Source organism: Callorhinchus milii, unplaced genomic scaffold, assembly GCF_018977255.1.
Source record: "Callorhinchus milii isolate IMCB2004 unplaced genomic scaffold, IMCB_Cmil_1.0 Scaffold17, whole genome shotgun sequence".
Lineage (NCBI taxonomy): Eukaryota > Metazoa > Chordata > Chondrichthyes > Chimaeriformes > Callorhinchidae > Callorhinchus > Callorhinchus milii.
This window is the reverse complement of record NW_024704758.1, coordinates 6,560,251-6,581,001: the sequence shown is the minus strand read 5'-3', so window position 1 is coordinate 6,581,001 and position 20,751 is coordinate 6,560,251. Positions and strand designations below refer to the sequence as shown.

Here is a 20,751-nt window from a genome sequence, read left to right as displayed (position 1 = left end):
TTATGAAAGACACTATACCGAATGCAAAGATTATTTGAATTCACATAAGTTGCAATGAATGTACGAGCCATGAAACCAATGTTCTGTGTGTACTACAGAAAATTGAGGGAAAGAAAATGCCCTTTTATTCATGGTACAATAGTCGATCTGTAATTGCACAAAAAAGATGAAGAGTTCAACAGGAGCTTTTTTGTAAAAACAAAGTATAGTTTGTTGCACAAGGGAGTTGTGGGAGTGCATTGTATTTGTCCCGAGTTGATTGGCATTTGGCGTTATCTGTGGACAAAAGACTAGAAAACGGATGCAATGATAACAATATGTTGTTTTGAATACATTCCTCTGTGTCCTGCACATCTATTACTTTGTCACTAATGTTGCGGGTGCCTTTCGCACGTGTTGTTTCACAGGGGACAGGTAGATTCTTGGCTGCAAACAATATTGGGAGGAAAGGAGTTCATTGTATTGAGCCAGTTAGTGTGAGTAATAATAATCCTTGCATTAGATATTAGCGCCTTAGCACATCATTGAGATATCGCAAAGCATTTCACAGAATATATTGTCAAGTGGATTGACTGTGTATTTTGTGGGCGAAATGTGGCAGCCAAATTGCACAGAGCTGTATCCCACAAATAGTCGTGGGTTGAGTGACCACATTTTTTATTTTTTTGAGAGATTATTACTGTCGGAAACCAATCCGCCAATCGACTAGCAACAGAGTTCCTAATTACTGCTCGGTAATTAGAGGCGTGTGGAGTAAGTAAACTTGCCAACGTTTTGCCCTGCCCGGGAATCTAACCCGAATCCTCTTGCTTGCAAGCACACTAACCAATACGCAGAAAGTTATGCTGCATCATTCTGAATCTGTTTCCAAATGATCCGGTGCTGTGGAGTAATTGCCGTAATACCTTGTGTTTGCAGGTCTCTCTTCAGGGCGAATTGAGAGTTGGAAACCCGATGTCTGATTGGATGCCTCTTCCTCTGGTTCAAACATTGCAAAGAATTCCAGGCTCCTCGGCAAGGTATTTTCCGAGTTAAGTTGATGGTTTTAGAAAACGGAAGAGGATGGTGTTTTGGGGTGGATTCATGCAACTCACAAATTAACTGCTGTTAAAATCTTGGACTCGCACAGATAGTGAAACAACAACTATTTACCTCTTAAGAATAGAGTGTAAAATCACAAAACAATTGGCACTATTGATGCCATCGAATTACTGCACAAAGTATTGCAACTCTTCCCAGGTGAGGTGGATCCTAGATAAAGAGTAGGCCATTCAGCCCATTGAACTCCTAGACGACCTTTTAATCCCATTCCCCCACACCCCTTTAATCCTCTTGTTTCTCACTTATCTCCCTCCCCTTTGAACACCTTCGGGGGACGTTTATTTCACTTCACCACAACCCTCTGTGTGAAGAAATGTTTTCCAATCTCACTTCTAACCATCTTTAGCCTTAATATTAAGACTATGTCCCCTTGCTTTGGATGCCTTAGATCGTCTCACCAATATCATAAACTGAATCCACAACTGTTTGGTGGACACTGCTGTGTGCAATTGGCTGCCGCAATTCGCCCACAAAATATAGTCATTTCACTTTACAATATATTCTGTGAAGCGCTTTGAGACATCTAGAAGACGTGGAAAGTACTATATCAAATGCAAGGATTATTATTGTTATTATTGTAACAATAACATGTATGGACACCAAAGTGAGATCATTAGAGCATTGATATTTATGAGATTTTCCTCTGAATATGTAATGGACACTGTTATTTGAATTTGACCAGAAAGACAACGGCTGTGTCATCTAATCTCATAAAACTGTCAGAGTCTTATTTCTGGGGTTGTAAAGAAATTGAATTTGTGACTGCTGTAATTTATTTAGTTCCTTAACAATATTTTATCTTTCAAATATCGGAACTACATTACTACAATGAATGAATCAAAGGCTGAGATGCCTGCAGACTTTGACAGGTTTTATACTGTGTGTGTATGGTGTGTGTGTGTGCTTGATTCAATGGCTGACAACCTCACAATATGAACTTAAGGATCTGTCCGCTGCACAAGGTTAGGTCATTTGAAACTACAACAAGTGAATGAGGAGATTGATTGGGCATCGCTTTGGGTCACAGCTTTTATTTTAAATGGGAATCATGAGGGGGAAAGGACAAGTGTTTGATTGGCAGAAATGTCATGATGTTTTTCAGCCAAGCTGGTGCAATTTCTGTCTCGCTGCTCTGGCACACATTGCCCTTTTTTTGTTTGCATTTCAAACCCGGCAAATGTATAGTTCAGATCTCTCGGATGTGTGTTGACAAAGAGATTGCTGTGAATGCAGGGAGATGATATGTCTGTTTGCTCAAGCTGATGTTTGGAATGTGGCGATAAATCATGAGTAAAAAGGGGGAGGATTTTTTTTTCGCTTCAAACCCATTGACACTAACTCATCCTTCAAAGCATTTCGCATTAAAATAGCCCTTAAAATAGAAGCAAGAACGCTCTTCGGAAACGTATAGCGAATGACTCACAGCAGGGCATGAACTTCACTGTGCTTCTGTTGCTGGGCAGTCGGATAATTATAATAATAATAATCCTTCCATTTGATATACCACCTTATCAAGTTGTTGAGACATCTCAAAGTGCTTCACAGAATATTTTGCAAAGTGAATTGACTGTGTATTTTGTGGATGAAACCATTGTCCCACAAACAGTCATGATTGAATGACCCAATTTTTTGGGGGGGATTATTACCCCCAGAAATAGATGCTCTAATCAACTCTAATCAACTTTCCTCCTTCAAGGCCGGTCTCAAGACCTTTCTCTTTGACCGTGCCTTCAGCTCCCCTCTTGACTCTCTACCCCCTCCTCGCTCCCTCCCTTCCCTCCCCTCACCCTGACCAATTCCCCCCTGCTCGGGTCCTGACCCAACTGTACAGCGCCTTGGGACGTCCTCCCGACGTGAAAGGCGCTCTATAAATGGAATCTTGTTGTTGTTATTGTTGTAACATCCGACTTACTGCTAGGTAAGCAAAGAAAACAACAACACAACTTACATTTATATAGTGCCCTTCACATAGTATAGCACCCCAGAGTGCTTCGACAGTGAATAACATTTCTGACCGGTCTTGAAAGGATAGACGATGAAAATGGAGAACGTTACCTTTTTTGAACTATACCTGCCCTTTAGTTTGCGACAAAATTAATATTTTTGTGGGATGGTTACAATATTTTTTTGTTGGAGTATTGATGGAAAATGGGGGGGGTCAAATATAAAAGAAAGATCGGAAGGGCCATCAAGGTCAGAAGGTTTTGATTTCTATTGAATGTTTCCTTCCTTGGAGTTTAATGTAACACCACCACAGCACCTGGCTTTTGAGCGCTCAGTTGAAATATGTGTTTGTTATCGAGCTATAAAAGTTTTCCATTGTGAAAGCGGTGACCGGGGCTGTTCTTCATGACTGCACCTGGTACTTTCCAAATGATCTTAATCTTCTGAAATTTGTATGAGGATGTGACGAGTGAATGAGAAACATCACATGGTTCAACCGCTGCAGCTGGAGTGTCAATGTGCTTCTTGCATTTCCTGTACTCAGTCTTTGTGATCTTATTGTCTTATTCCAAGGCAGCAAAGGCTGATTCCATATCAATGTGCATGTCAGCACCTGTCTTTAATAGCACCGTTCCCTATTTGAAATGAGAAGGGAGTTTCTCCAGGTGTCCTGGCCGACTTATAAAATTCGCAGCACTTTGAAGGGGTCGCAATGACATGATAAGCGGGAGAGCGGAGAGAAGGAGACTGCACACTCCACACAAGACAAATGAAAATTTCCATACCTATGTGGAAATCTCAGTGTCTTATTCTGGAAGCTCTAAGAATGGCGATGTGTTTATGTGCATGTTAGGGACTTGGCTGATTCATCCCAAAAATTGGAACTAGAGAAATTAGATATAGAGGCTACAGATGCAGTTGAACTTTGCACACTAGCCTTTGTACCTTGTTAGTACACAGTGACACTGATTTCTTCCAGACTTCATGCCGTCATCACTCGGAGTTGCCAGGAGTAAATGTTTGGTTTTGATCTGTTATCGTCAAGGCTGAATTGATCTCGGGCCCTGAAATCAGCTTGATTTTCATAGCAGAGTTGGCTTGCGGTCTGAAAATCTACTACGGAATTAAATTTCTAATGAATAGAAATGTTGGCAGAGATTTAAAGTTAATAAGATTAAATGGGATTGATTTTGAAAGAAATTATTCTGTGCTATGTTTGGATATACATTTACTGATATTGGATTTTCTGCCAATATTGCACTTCAATCCTGTCACTTGCTCTCCGGCAAAAACGTATTGTGCTGATAAGTTGACTGTAGTGTCACGTCTCACGTAGTGTGTGGAGAGCGCAGGCATTGAAACTTTAAAAATAGATAGAAATGAATTGGAAAGCTTCCCCCTTTGGGAGGGGTGAAGTGGCAGTCCAGGCTTCTGTTGTCATCCTTGCCCCCTCCCCCCTCACCAACCATCCACATTGGCTAATATCAGAGCTTCCTGTAAGCAGGTGTCACCTTGGAGCAGATTGTGTGCGCGCAAGGGTGACCTGCAGTAGTGGAGGGAAGCGTTTGCCTACAAATACACAGTCACTACACTTCATGGTAAAATCCCGTTAAGTGCTTTGAGACAGACAACCACCCCATTAAAACGAGGAAGAACTTCGCTTGCAGTGCCTACCTATTTCGTTCTCGTTTCTTCTTCCAACAATAACAACAAATTACATTGATACAACGCCTTTCACGTCGGAGGGAAGTGCCAAGTTGCTGAGATTCCTCTACCCCTAATTGTGGTGTGTTGTCATGGCGTTCCTGTATGTTGCCGTGGCATTGCTCTGTGTTGCCTTGGCATTGGGGTGTGGTGTCAGTCGACCGCCTCCTCAACAGAGAGATATTTTGGAATTCCAAGTCATTTTCAATTTCTTTGAATGCCACAAAATTTCCAGCATAACATTTCCCAAAGGACTGAACTCTCTTTTTTTTAATAAATAGCCTATTTTGTTGAGCCCCACAGAGTTGATATTGTGGAGGGGTGCAGCTTTGAACTTCTGTTATCCGCGGTCCACTGACTCTATTACTGCACTGTATGAGCAATGATATTTTTATTGGGCTTAATGGGCACTATATTTAGTAGCTGATACAGCAGATAGCCCCTGATATTTCGGGGATGTTGCGTGCTGAGCGCATTAAAAGACAGGCGTGTGATATGATATCCTAAGCTGTTAGAGCGCAAGCTGGGCCATGTGTTACTGCACGTACGTCTGTGGCCTGACAGCCCATAATATTCATGCCATCGAAAAGTTTTGCAGTGATAGTTAGAATGTTGTGCCTATAAGCTTCACTCTGATTTCGTGATGCATATTGTATAATATTCCTCTGGTTTAGTATAGCGTCCTATCACGTCGGAAGGGTGTCTCATAGCGCTTCGCAGGATTTACTGTGAAATGGAGTGACTGTGTATTTGTAGGCAACACAGTTCTGTACAGACAGGGATTGTTGGCAAGGAAAAACTCTTTTTGAATAGTGCCACGGGATCTTTAATGACTACCCGAACAGGCAGATAGGATTTTGGTGTAATTTCTCATCCGAAGGATAATACCTACGAGAATGCACCTATTGTGCTATCTTATAACAGACTTGCACGGCTTTCATGTTGGATGGACATCTCGAAGCACTTCACAAAAAGCAGTATCATTGAGTGGGGGAGGGGGGGGTGGAGGAACGAAGACAGAGAATATATGGGTGTTGACCAAAGACACGGTGAAAGAGATGCATTTTTAGAAGCAGTTTGAAGGCAGGAAGAGAAGGTACAAGACAAAATGACATTGGGAGAGAATTCCATTAAGAGGGGGAAGCATACAGAGATTTCCTTAGGACTGAGCTGCCTCACAATAGCAAGCTGTGTGGTTTTAGCTGGTTAACCTCCAACTTGGTAGCCGAACACACACTCTGGAGTCCCACAAGTCTTGGCTCTTGCAACCTGTGCCTAATACTCTCCGGGATTTGGTAGGCAGGGAACTTTCCATGTGTGGGTAGCAAGCATATGTGGAACTCTCAGTCTGATTTGGATACTCTTTTTAAGTGTGGCGATAGGTTTCTGCATAATAGTAAAAACAAACTATAGCTTAACCTTCGCCTTCTAACCTTGGAGCCCCTTTTACCTCCGAACTATTCTAGCCCATTGGTTTTAAGAACACAAATGCATTGTGACAGTAACAGTTCCATAATTCAGAGCAGGTGCAGCGGCAGACTTGGGGTTGAAACCTCTTTGCTCTAACCCTGTTTTCACAGCACGCTGCTGTGAAAGCTAGCTCACAGGAGCCTGAAGACGTAACTCTCTGATGAATCTGGTTGCGGTCCATTTCCATCAATTTCAATGATTGTATTGAAAGGAGTCGTTTTTTTTAATCTGTAAATTCAAAGTTTCATTTTATAGGATGTTAAAGGTAGAATCCCTACATCAGCAAACCTGCCAACAGTGCAACCTGAGGGCAGGTCGCTGCTTTAAGCTTCAACCAAGTTAATGGCTGATTTATTGACGCAGGGTGCTGGGATTGTAAGATGTTTAAAGGAATATTTTGTAGTGTTTCGGAATAAATTTAGTGACTAATAAAGGGCTTTTGGGTAAATGCCACAACCTTGACGGTGACACAAATGTGCTTTGAGAATGTGCACTCAGAGCCTGTAGGACCTCTTTCTGAAAGGCAACCCAGCAAAGTGAAGCGGAGATAAATGCTGCCTCAGGAGATAGTGCAAAAGAAAAAAAAAGTTTAAACTCCGACCTTCAATCTTACTTTGATATGATATTTAAATTGCCTGTAAATTTTGTTCAATTTCCTACAGCTGTCACTGGCCTTGCTTATCTTGTGAAATGCTAATCGCTCAGCTCAATGAAGAATGGTACACTTATCAGAGGTACTTTAAATACCATACGTTCAAGTGACTGACTGCCCAGATCTGACCCCTGCTTGTGAGAAGCCGACTGATATTTTACCACATGGGCAGGATTTTCCTATCACTCCTCTCGCGTGTTTGCTCTATCGTGTGTGAATGTGTGCAAACATCTATTGCATAAAATAAAGATTCAGCTGCAAACTGTGGTGCAGTGTTGAGTGTGTTCTGGAACGATGCACAAGACTGCGGGTAAAATAAATACTGGCGGGGATCCATGTGAGCAAAGATCCATGTGGCTGCCAACGGTGGGACAGGATCAGAACACAACAGTTCAGTGTAAAGGAAGCAGAATTTAACTATTGAAGAGAGTATGAAAGCAGAACAATACTATAGGATGCACCAAGACAGTAGCCAGTAGAATTATTATTGCAGTGGGCAATTTCAGGACACACAGTGGGAAGTTTTTCTTTACCCAGAGGGTAATTGATTTGGAGACTCTTAAGTATGGCGATGGGTTTCCGCATGTGGCAGATACCCAGCCAATTGGAAAAAAGATTGTTGGTTAGATTCTGAATTACTGAGTCCTTGCTTAAATATATACTTTGTTTTCTTCACCTTTGCCGATAGCATCACTGGATGCATGCTTTCAAATAAAATGCACCAGTGCACATTCGCATAATGATTATTATTAGTAATATTATTATTACATTGCATTATATTGTAATATAATAATAAACCTTTTAATTGACATAGCATCTCATCACTTTGTTGAAATGTTTCAAAGCGCTTTGCAGGATTTGTCGCAAAGTGTCGTTACTGTGTATTTGTAGGCGAAATAAATAGCAGTATTACAATAATTCTTACCTTACAATACACATTACGTGCAACTTTTGGAAGCAAATTTTACTGTTTTGACGGGTGTAGTGTGGGTGGGGGGGGAGGGCTGGAGTTTGAAGCTACGCCAAATGAATGCACACTAGAAGCAGAGACGGGGAAAACTGTTAATTGGCTGGATCGCTTCCCGTAATGATGGTCAAACGATTTCTTTGTTTTATTGGAACCAACAAGGCTCATTGTAAAATAAAATCATTTCAAAAGCAGGCCCTTGTTGCAATTTAAAACTGAAATCAGAAATCCCATATAAAATCCAATTTGTTTTTAATTCTTTCTAATTTTTTAAAGTGCTGAAGTTCTATATTTCATTAGCATGGTTATTTCATAAAAGCAATCAAGCGAAGTGCACAGCCAGCCCAGACATTGCGACAGATAATTAGTGGCGTGTATTGTAAACACAGTTCCCTCTCCCCCGAGGAAAATCCAAGACTGTCCCCCAAGGCTATACATGGCACATCAAGTAAGGTGTCTGAGAGAGAAAAAAATAGAGGCTTGAAAAATATTTTTGGAGGGGTCAGCCGGGTGTCGGAAACATATGGAAAGCCATTCCCATGCTTAAGAGTATCCAAACCAAACTGAGAATTCCATGAATTCCACCTACACCTGGAGATTCAGGAGATAGATTGTTGGAATGGAATGCGCACCTTCTCCCTGGAGGGCTCATCCTGCTTACCTAAATCCGGACAGTGTTAGGCTTAGGTTGGCAAGAGCCAAGTCTCAAGAGCCAAGCCAATGCACAGAGTGTGTACTGTTGGAGTCTACCCAGCTAAAACCGGGGGTGGAAGGGATAGAAGGTGGAGGAACATAAATTAAAAGTTAATAGTTTCACATAAAAGGTGATTCAGGGAGTCGGAAACAAGCGTGTGAATAGTTGGCTGTCTTTTAATCTAGTCATCCTCTTCGTACAGTGCTGTATTGTTCCATAGGTGTGAATGAATGAAGGTTGGGGGTGAGTCTTGTTGTCTCTATTTAATATCTACTGTAGCTACCTGAGAGAATGTACCTGTTGTAGATTACAAGAGATTTTAACGACAAAGGCCCATTTTTTCTTAATCCTTCCCAAATACCCACCTATTACCTAATAAACCCAGTGTCCTCAGCCTCTTCTTTGGTAACCCGTTTGGCTGTCACTGAACCCTGTTTCCAGCTGTTGGCTGCCCTCACTATAAATATTAGAAATACTTCCTGGTTCCTGTCTTGGCTGGTCTGGCCGTGCAAACTGAGAATCATATCTCCCAGTTTACAATGCCGACAGCAGAAAGCATTTCTCTTCAGGTCTGTCTCAAACGGCAGATTAAATAATTAATAATGATTCTCGACTAGAGTGGGGCTGGCTGGGCGTAACAGTGCATCTTAATTTCGCCATGCCAAACAATGGGATGCGAAGGCATCGCTTCCTTTGCAGCTAATTGAATAATTTACTGTAAATAGCTATCATTTACTCTCATTGCAGGGGCTGAATCATTAGCCAAATGGATCCGAGTAACTTTGCAGCCCTAATGCGTTAGAAGGTTTCAAATGGAATCATCTGAAATGTGACCCATCAATAGTGTACGACGAAAAAAAGGCACAAGCACTTAATGCATCAAGTCTTTCTTTCTAACAAATTGTGTACAATCATGGCTGGGCATCTAGCCATAGAGTTATAAAATGATAAGAAAGAATGCTTAGTCTGTTAGCGTGTCAGACACTTGCTGAGACTATCTTTTGAAAGCTAGTTCAGCTAAAATTAGATTACGTTGTAAAATAAGATCGAGCCATAAGCTGATTAATTGTAAAGCATTGCCGGTTCGCTGTATTCCTCTGAGGCCTTTGTGCGAAGGCAGGTTGGATGCACTTGACAGAGAGTGGCGGTGGTGGTGGTGGTGTGTGGGGGTGGTGGGAGAAATATATTTATTTGACATATCATGTCCTGAGGCAAGTCTAAACACTTCCGAATCTGTCTATTTCTTTGTAGCAGATCACTTTGCGAACATTCACATGCTATTTGTTATCCTTAAAGTCACGGATTTTGCTCTCAGAAGCCACTTGTTCTGAGACCAGCCACTCTAGTAACATCTGTTATAACTTGTGTGTTTATCTTTTTCTACCATGAGGAGCTTCTCATCACCCCCTCCACAGCCCTCCTCCCCCACCTGCAACCCTGTGACTTCCTGTGGAAATCTGGTAGCGTGGTGACCATTATAAAATATTGTGTTCCACTAAATGTCTGTAAACGTGCTGATAATGAGAAAGTAACCCACATGGCACCATTTCAATCATTTAGTGAATAACACCAAATAACTATAAATGGTGAATGTTATTACCAATGTAAAATTGAATGTCGTGTTTATTGCTATTATTATTATTATTACTGTCACCTCGCAATCCCACCCATTATTCCCTCTTTCCCTCCTCCCTCCTCGCTCGGTGTCCGAACAGATCCTTGTAAAGCACTCCGAGACATTACCCGACTATATAAATGCAAATTGTCATTGTTTCTAGGCACAAATTTGCCTAACTTAGCAAATGGAGCAGAATAGTGCTCAGCGTTGCAGCAATGAATTTGTGGCTATGAATGCACAGAGTAAAATAAGCCCTGTGATTTGACTCCCAACCGGACCGAAACTACGAGAGCTAATGCATAAAGGGCAGAAGATCCAGAGAGACATGCACTTGTAACCTTCTAATTTGAAGTCAAATGCTAACCTGCTTGATCTACCAGGACATGGGACATTATTCTAAATCAACCTGAGCAGTTTCCAACCAGGTCTAAATTGAATGTTGTGTTCTCATGGTCATGTAGTGCATGTTCTTTCAATGGGAAAGAGAAATTTTATAACTTGCTCATGTGAGTCATAGCGTGTTCATACACATGAATCAACATTCATAACACATCTTTATAGGTGAAACATTCTATATTTCCTTTCAGTTAGATACTCTCATATTCAGACTGGAATTGTTAACCCATTGGTGGGTACAAAGTCCACCTGGATCTAGTTTAACTCTGTTAAGATAACATTTATAATAATAATAATCCTTGCAATTGATACAGCTCCTTATCAGATCGTTGAGACATCTCAAAGCGCTTCACAGAATATTTTGCAAAGTGGATTGACCGTGTACTTTGTGGGTGAAACGCAGCAGCCAATTGCAAACAGCTGTGTCCCAAAAACACAGAGTAAAATAAGCCCTGTTTTTTTTAGGATTAACACCCCCCCCCCCCGGAAAGCGATCCGCCAATCTACTAACAACCAGGTTCCAACTTACTGCTAGGTAAACAGGTGCCTAAGGTTTCACCGTGCCTGGGAATCGAACCCAGGTCCTCTCGCTTGTGAGGCGAGCGTGCTAACCACAACACTACAAGAATCCAGAAACATTTAAGTGAGTTCGCAATTTGATTGAATTCAGTTTTAACTTTGAAGCCCGTTGTCTGAAATTCTTTTTTTTTTTAAAAAATGCACCCAAAGATGTTTAGATGTGGCGTGATCCTCATTACAACATTCCCAACAACTTCCTTCAGGAGACAACTGAAGTTAACCTTCCCTATAAATTGTAGGATTTTTTCCGTGTATTTGTTTCTATCAAATTATTTTTTTCATATTTGGTGGAGTTGATGCCATGTTCCATTCTAATTATTGAAACAATTCATGATTCAGTATTTTTTTCAAAGTATGAGACATTCTCAATCCTCATCCAACACAGAGGTTCACTCGTTCTCTCTAGAAGCTCTGGAGATATTCTTCAGAGGAATGAAGTATACCTAGAGATGAGCAAAATATTAAATGGGATTGAAAAAGTAGTTTAGTGGTGACACATAACCCAGATCAATACTTTAGGATGCAACAAGACAGTAGAACAAGAGGACCTAGGATTAGATTTGTACTGGGCAATTTCAGCAAAGATATCAAGAAGTTTTTCTGTAGCCAGAGGGTAATCAATGACTGGAACAGGTCACCAGGAAATATGGTAGAAGCCAGTACACTGACGTCATTAAAAAGTAGCTTGAGGCAGGGATGAGGGTACGGTAGGGTGGGTGTTCTGGAACGATGAGATTAGATGGGCCGAAGGGACTTCTTCATCCCAACCAATTTGGTGATTTTGTGTGCCTTCAGCCGTCTATGTTGTCTCTTTGCAGAATTCATTTTTCAAAAACGTGCTCTGAACAAAATAAGATTGTGCAGGCAATTTGGGTCATGATTTAATATCCCACTCGTGGCATTGATCGCATCACTAATAACTTTGTTGCTTATGAGTGAGTTAACAAAACATTTCCCTCTCCCGTCCACAAATCTTAGCCCATGAGTCTTCCTAATGGCATCTATTTACTAAATGTGTTAGTGCCATCGAGTGGCAGAACATTAATACTACACCGGGTTTGAATGAAAATTATATCCACAGATGGTCAAACTGGATGAGATGACGTGAACAAGACAACAACGTGCATTTATACAGTGCCTTTCCCAATCAGAGAGCCTTTCAGTGGTGGTGGTGGGGTGGGGGAATGTTGAGCAAGTTGTAAAAGAGAGGAGGAAAGAGGTGACCATAGATTTGGTCAAAGAGGCAAGTTTTAAGTTGAGAGTGCAGGAGAGACAAAACATGGAACATAAAGTTTTTTTTAAGCCACATCTGAATTTGTGTCCATATAAAATCAAGGATTGAGGGAGAACAATGTCTTAAAGTGATGTGGAGGTTTTGTTGATCACTGTTTGCTGTTTTTAGCTACAATGCAGAGGCAAATACCGTACCATTTCCCAGTGGTTTCGTGAAGTATTCTTTCTGCTACCTTTACGAATATACTTTGCACTTTCTAAACGTATGACGTCAGCAAGGAACATCTCATTATTGGTGATCTGAGTTCTAAAGATTAAAATCAGAGTCCAATTAACCTGGCCTCACTGTAGAATAAAAGCTCACATCACAGGATATAGCCCTCTGGAGAGCTCGATTCTGTTTGTTTGTGACTCACTTTCCTTGTGTGTGACGCTAATGCCATGAGAAGTAAGCAAAGTGTGCCAGCCCACGCCTATTCAAAAGCAATGTCAAAACAAGCGTCTGACAAGCAGATACATGGACTTTATTTGCAGCATTCCTTCCTACTTCCACTTCATGCATTATTTGAGAGAAGATCTTGAACATCAATGCCTCCTGTAGTCCTGTACTGTGTTTACTCAGTACTGCAGAGCTTTTTTTTCTAACAAGGATGAATTGTTGAAGGCACTGACACAAGACACGAACGATGATCTTCATTAAACCAGGTGCAAATTGGATAGCATGACATTTGAGTTGCACCCTGTTTGAGTTAGAAAAAAGCTTGAGTATGCTTGATCTTCATTGATGCTGTAGGAACAAACTCTAAATATGATAGTAATAATCCTTACAATTGATATCACCCACAAAGTATACAGTCAGTTAACTGTATTATAGTGTATTCTGTGAAGCACTTTGAGACATCTCGAAGACATAATAAGGCGTTATATTAAATGCATGGATTATTCATATCCTCCTGACGTGAAAGGCGCTCTATAAATGGAATCTTGTTGTTGTTGTTGTTGTTATTATTATTATCATGCCATTGAGATGTCTCAAAGTGCTTCACAGAATATATTGTAAAGGGAATTGACTATATTTTGTGGGTGAAATGCAGCAGCCAATTGCACAGTGTGCCACAAACAGTGATGGATTTAATCACCAAATGTTTTTCTTATTTTTGGAGGGATTATTACCCCGGAAAGCGATCCGCCAATCGACTAACAATCAGGTTCCCACTTAATACTAGGTAAACAGAGGTGTGTGGAGTAAGGAAACTTGCCTAAGGTTCCGCCAGAAATCAAACGAGACGAGTGAGCTAATCACTACGCTACAGGTCTAAATGAAGTAGGTATCAGCTTCACTCAGTTGGTGCTATAGTATTTTTGTTCAAAAGGTTGTGGGTTCAAGCCCCATGTCGGGACTTTGAATTTATAGTCTGGGGCCGACACTTCAATGCAAGGCTGGGAAAGCACTGCTTTGTTAGAGGTGCCATTCTTTGGGTCCAACGTCAAATCACAGTCAATGGTCCCCACCCCTCCTATGTTCCAGCTATTTGTGGTGTATTTATTGGGAAGTTTTCAAATAAAATTGAAAAACATTTCTATGTTACATTTGTTAAGGATTACCATCTCACAGACTCTCCTGAATGTAACCAGGAAAACAACTGAACAGCAGACCCTGGGACCTGTAGCCCCATGCTGGGGCTCTCACATTATATTTAGTTCCATTATTCACACAGGTTGCATGTGTTGGAGGATCCATAACAGGGAGGCTAGATATTACTCTCTTCTCTTTCTCCTTCTCACCACCCCACCCCACCCCCCCATCCATTTATGACATTATAGCTACATGAGTTGCTTTCTGGAAACCTGAAGGATTGATCATAAATCACTGATATAATCCTATGCACTGTAACTGCAAAGACTTAAGTCTCATCAACTGTACCGTTTGGCCTGGGTTAAGCTGTGTGACTCACTTATTTATTGTTACTGTCGTAATGGAAAATAAATAACTGTGTCAAAGAAGAGGTTGCTTGTGCTCTATCAATGGTATTTTAATTAGTTCTGATGCTAAAGCACAGTAACAGGGGAAGATGAAATGTTTGACAAACCGGCATTTAAAGACTACTGCAGTAACATCAACCAAGATCTTGCTCTTCGTTCAGAAATTATTACCTTTCCTTTTCCATTTACTTACCTGTTTCTCCTCCTCCCCACCACCACCCTCAACCCTTAAAAAAAATCCCTCTGCAATACTTCACCTGCATTGAGATATAAAGAGTTTTCATGAGTGACACCAAATATCTCAAAGTGTTGAAAGTGTATTGATTGACGCTAAAAAAGGGATATAGAAGAATAGCCATTGGACATTGGTACAGAAAACCAGTGGCAACTTCATGATACTGTCACACACTCTATGTAGCAAGATTTGGTAGAAATTCCATCTGTATCAGAGCGTCCAAAATTTGGAATATTCTTAAATAATTTCGAAACTGTTTTTCTGTAAGTCTTAAGTCTTAAGAACTACAGGGAACCTTCTTCAAAGTTTATACCTGAATTCAATCTTAATCCTAACCCGAATCTTACAAACCCAATTGATCCAAGTGCTAAAATGTTTGTTTCATTAGTCTGTCAAGTAGGTTAATTTTTTATTCCCTCTGATGCAAAAAAAAGTGCTCTCTGGGTGGTTAAAGTACGGATTGAGTGTGCAGTCTAACAACATCATAACATAAGAATTTGCTAGGTGAAAGAAGACCAATGTCTATCTGGTTCTCCTTCCATGATCCTGGCAGTTGCTTGTATCCCGAGATATTATTTTCTAGAATGGAATGCCTGCAGCTTTGGAATTCCTACACGATGATTAAAGGAGAGTTCATTCTATGTTTAAATACTGTTTCAGATAGGTAGAAATAGAAATATACCCATGGAGTTTCTCCCTATGGTTTAAATAGTTTCTTACTAGTTAAGTTCTGGTTTCTAGGAGTCTTCTACTGTGAAGCTGTATCAACCCTCCACTTAGGCTGTCTCATGTGGGGATATATACTCAGATGGGGCATCTCTTTAGCGCTATTGAATGAAGATCTCTCTTTGCTGGTTTTGTTGCTGAAACACAACATGGCCTTAGAGAGAGAGAGAGAAATAAATAAATCTAAATCTCACAGGGATGGCCTCCAGAAAGCTGCCAGCATTGTGTAGTGAAAGGGGTCTGCTGTGGTTAGGAGGTAGGGGAAGGTTACCCTGCTCTGTCTGGTCTTTGTGTTTTTCACAGGCTGCCATAGAGAAAGTGGGAAGGGGATTTCTCTCTGCCTGTAGAGGTTGTGTGTGTGTGGATGGGTGGGGGGGAGGGTAGAGAATACCTTTGCTTCCTGCCATCCTCACAAGGCAGCGTAGCCTGGACTGCTAACCGGGTGGAGGGCGCTATATAAAATCCAAGTTGTTGTTGTTGCTGTTGTTACCGCTCGGACCTGACCTCGGGTCAGAGCCAAAGACAACAATGACAACTTGCATTTCTGTAGCGCCCTCCACTCCGGACGGCGTCTCAAAGCACTTTAATTTCTTTAATTTAATTTAAGCGCTTTAGTCTCACAAGTCCCCGCAGAAAACACAGTTCACGCCTCAGGTGCTCTCTCCAGCAGTTCCTCTGTCCAAACTACTTTCCGCAATTCACGCAGGATAGCGTCCTAGAGCGCTTGAAGACCCCGGGCACAGTAGTGTGATGTCACAGATCACGGATCACAGGTGCTTACCACCTCCTAGCCCCCACTCCCCTCAACCCCCCCACCCCCCCGCCCCACCATTGCTTACGTTGTTCAAGTGCTTTTGAAGTGCAGTCGTTTTATTCTCAACGCCGAATGCTTTTCTCGCAGTCAACTATAAAACACCAGGAATTGAATTTGTTGAGCAGCTGTGATTTGTCTTCATGAAATGTATAACTAAACCGATTTCTTCTTGTAGGTACCAGTCTGCGGAAGATTTTGCCTGCAGCTGACTGCTAGAGTAACTATGGCATCTCGAGACGCCAGTCTTCTTAAATCTCTGTCATTGCCTGTCCAGGGGTAAGTGCTGGACTCATTTCATTAATTAATTGCTTCAATGTACAACAAGTTGCTGGCCGAAAATGGATTCTGATGTAATATCTGAGAAATAGCTTTAGTGGCAATGTGCCGCAATGTGCTGTGATCAGCAATATTAGATGCATATCTGAAACGTTCAGGCAGATTGAAGCGCTGTGACCTTAGCTCAACAGAAAACGCAGCTCAGTAAATGTAGCTTGTGCTTTAACTGCTAATAGGCCATTAACTGTGCCGTTAAGCAAAATACTTCAAAAGAATCGGAAATGACCGTGTTCAAAGCAGTCCAGTTGCATTTTACAATAGTCTAAAATTGACACCATCTAACTGAAGGTAAATTGAAGGTTTAAAGTGCAGGCTGTATACTGTGACAGCCTATGGATCATAGTGGTTGCAGTTGCACTTAGTTTGAGGCCCACACAACTGTGCAGCTGGTCTAACAATGCAATGGCTGAGCCAAGGTTATTGAAACGCATGTGGACTGAATGTGGTTTGCAATGGTGTTAGTGATGTGGGTCGTGGATACAGGAGCCCCTCGAGGATATTCCTCCATGCTATAAGATCATGGCTGATCTGTACCTCAAATCCAATTACCTGCCCTCACCCCGTATCCCATAATACCCTGACCTAACAGATAGCTATCCTCAGGCCTCCCGCATTCTTGATAAATGGAAGTCAAAATTGCTCTGAACAACAGCGTCTTTCATGTCGGAAGAACTTACCAAGGCACTGATTTTGTGCGACTGATTCTAATGTTGTGGGACTGATTTCCAACGCACCCCTGTGGGGAATGTGGGTTGCAGGTTGGGTCACACAGCACTGATATGCAACACAAATGTGAGGATTGGGTCAGCACCCGTTGTTTATGTGTTGTACAAGGATTCCAGCAATGGCATGTTTTATTGGAGGTGGGTTAGGGGAAATGAGCATTGGCATTGAGTGTACAGACCGAAAAGCAATCAATGATCTTGATCCTAGTCTTCTGACCTCATTGCAAATAAGTGGCTATTTAAGGTAGAAGGAGCTTTTGGAAAGAGTCTGCGGTGGAGGGGAAAACTACTGAAAAGGAATGGAAAGAGACGAATAGATCTATCTCGTTTCTGGGCACGAAATGGCAACATTTCACACATGAACGACCTACGTATCTGATTCATGACTTCATTGCTCACAGACAACGTCGCTGTTCATTTATGAAATATTACCCACATCTCACTCTTCTATGTGTTATATCCCTTATGCAATTGAGCAATGTCAGGTTTATCAGTCAGACTCTGTAAAAATAGTTTAATTGGCATTATTTATTAACATTGTACACCATCTGTGGGTCAAATATTGTTCAGCTTTTGCTGAAGTATTTATTGTATGATTCTTGTTTTGAATGGGATGAATTCATCAGTACTGCTTGAGCAAGGCTTCCTAAACTCTCATGTGTCCAATTTGAGTACAAAATCATGTGATTGACTTTGGCGTGTGCTACAGCGCGCTGCTTGGCTCACTCTAGTTAGTAGAGCTCTTGCCTCGAGGCCAGAAGATTGTGTGTTTGAGTCCCAGAGCAGGATTTGACCACTCCAGTGCAGTGCTGAGGGAATACAGAATTATCAAAGATATTGACTTTCAGATGAAACATTAATTCAAGGTTGCGTTAGTCCATCTGGACTTTAATGGTTCCTGAGCACTGTTTTGAAGAAGGGAAGGCGGTTCTGCTGCTGTCCTGGCTATTACTCTTCCATTGTTCTAATACCACGTTCGTCCTAGAAAGCACAGTCATTAATTACACTTTACAGTAAATCTTGTGAAGCGTTTTGAGGCACACTCCTGACATAAAAGGCACTGTATCATATGTGAGGATTATTATTACTAAACCTTATGGTGTTATTAAGATTATGAGAAGGTACGAGATGTTTTGACATGAAATTTCCACCTGTGCAGGTGACTCATATGTGGAACTCTCAGTCTGGTTTGAATACTCTTAAGCCTGATGATGGATTTCTGCATGTAACAGACAACAGGCCTATCAAAAGTGGCAAAAAATTACCCCTCTGTCACTCGCTGCCCAGGGTTGGCCCATGTACAATTGCTCCTTGAGGGAGATACAGGAGATGGCTGACCCTCATGCTACCTACCCACCCTGGGATTGAGGCACAACTTTCAGATGACAAGTTAAGGGGGATCAGTAGTAGCAATATTAACAATTTAAATGATTGTACACTCAATCAACTCCTCTTCCTGAGCCACGCAATATGTAACTGGGGTCAGTGCAGCTTTATTCCATAAACCAGATGTGCTCTTCAACAAACATGCTTTTGTTTATTGTGCGGGAATGTAAAAATAAGTGGGAAGTCCACTGCAGTGTACAAAAGGCTACACATCTTGCTTTGATGATCAGAATTCAATTTAAATGATTTAGTTGAATGCAATGCTGAATTGCCTGAGGCACTTTCTTAGGCTGGATTGGTCGCCATTAGCATGTGTTACAGACTGAATGTTTATTGCAACTCTTGCAACCAAGCCTGCAATTGATATGTACAATTACAAATGACTCTGAGACATCATTACCATATTTCACTGACAATACTGCCATTATATATTCAAGTGGTGATACACAATTCAACTGAGCTGAATGCTATGGGGTTGCTATTAATAATAATAATCCTGTCATTTGGTGCAGTGCCTTTCATGTTGGGAGGACGTCTCAAAGCGCTTCACTGGATTTACTGCGAAGTGGAGTGACTGTGTATTTGTAGGCAAATGCACAGTCCGATTACACACAGCAATGCCCCATAAAACAGCCTTGAAGCCAATGACCAGTTTTATTTGGGTGATTGTTGGGCAGAACTGCCTTCTCTTTTTGAATAGCGCAACAAGTTCTTTAACATCCACTTGAACAAGCCGACAGGGCCTAGGTTTAACATCTCATCCAAAGGATGGTGTGTCTGACAATGCAGTACACCCCAGCACTGCCTTGGAGTGTCAGCCTAGATTGCCTTTGACCAAGTAGAAAATGGATTTGTAACAAATAAGTCAAGAAATCAAATTTGCTGACGTTTTAAGCTCCGTTGATAGGCCTTGGCAACAGTGAATAAAGCCACCCTCAGCAGAGCACCTGGCACAAGTGCTTTCTTTTCTGAACTTCGCAAATTCAGGATAATAATAGCTTTTGCAGAGAAAGCATTATATCTATCAACTCCTACACTTTGAATCGGACATCAGTGATACTAAAAGATCAATTTTCTCATTATTCCCATCTTTCTATGACTCACATGCACTCTCTAAATGAAATGGAAGTGTTGGCCTTACACCAGATTAATACGGGAATAGATGTGACCTCACAGAATAGAGACAGAGAAATTTGAATTGATCACAACTTTATATGAACACTATAAATTGTTATCCTGATATGGTACTGTGTAACAATGCCACATCACATTTTATTATTATTTATCCAGTGTTATTTGATATTCCTTGGACAGAATCTATTACATTTTTGAGATAAGTCCCATTTAATAGCTTAAAACTTTATATTGATGAATACTGAATTCATGCCATTTATATACTGTTGATGTTGGTTTCGATTCATATTTTACGTCCACTTGAATTTAGTACATAACCTATTTTAATGACTTTATATACTCTTTTTACGGGGCTTAGATATGCAGAGGATTGTGTTCCCGAAATGAACAACTCTGTAACAACTTTGGTGTTTACAATAATACTTGAATTAATGTGCTTACAAAATAAGCACTTACAGCATATCCTTTGAAGTGCTTTGAGGCGTCCTCCCAATGTGAAAGGTGCCATATATATGTAAATTGTATTGTATTCAGCTTTAGTCCTGTTCTTGAAATAAAAGTGAGTGACACTGCCACATAGAAACATTCTATATGTGAAGAACTGCGAAACACACAGATGAAAATTCTAGCAAGTGTTAGAAGCAACTCTATTGGTAATGTTGGCCTATTATAATTGCTCAGCGCCAAAAGTGCTAGGTGGAATGCTAACTTGAATTTTGCACTAGCCCCATAAATTCAACAATAAGTTATATTTATACAGCAATAATAATAACAGCTTTCCTGTCTGGAGGAGGTTTCAAAGCATTTCACATAACTGACCAGAAATCGGAACTTGGCAGGGGTGAAGGAAAGGTTTTACGATTGCACAGAATTGTGGAAAATTCTTCAATACTGGCTTAATTTGGAAGCCATTTTAAGTTCTTTTTAAGAACTGTGGAAACGCTGACTGCTGAATTGAAACAGAATTTAATGATTTTTCCCAATTCTGCTTAATTTCGAAATGTAACACAACATTTTTTTTGTTAGCAAAGACCAGGCGAAATTTCAAGTCTTA

The 20,751-nt window shown here is 41.0% G+C and overlaps 1 protein-coding gene across 1 annotated transcript in view; it reads left to right on the top strand.

Moving 5' to 3' along the window:
* Nucleotides 1-20,751, top strand: part of LOC103174907 (INSC spindle orientation adaptor protein) — a 63,902-nt gene that overhangs the window by 12,805 nt on the left and 30,346 nt on the right. The window contains exons 3-4 of the mRNA XM_042341574.1: nt 919-1,019; nt 16,292-16,392. Coding sequence (XP_042197508.1) covers nt 16,340-16,392 — 53 coding nt within the window. The 5' untranslated portion in view covers nt 919-1,019; nt 16,292-16,339. The remainder of the gene's footprint in view (nt 1-918; nt 1,020-16,291; nt 16,393-20,751) is intronic.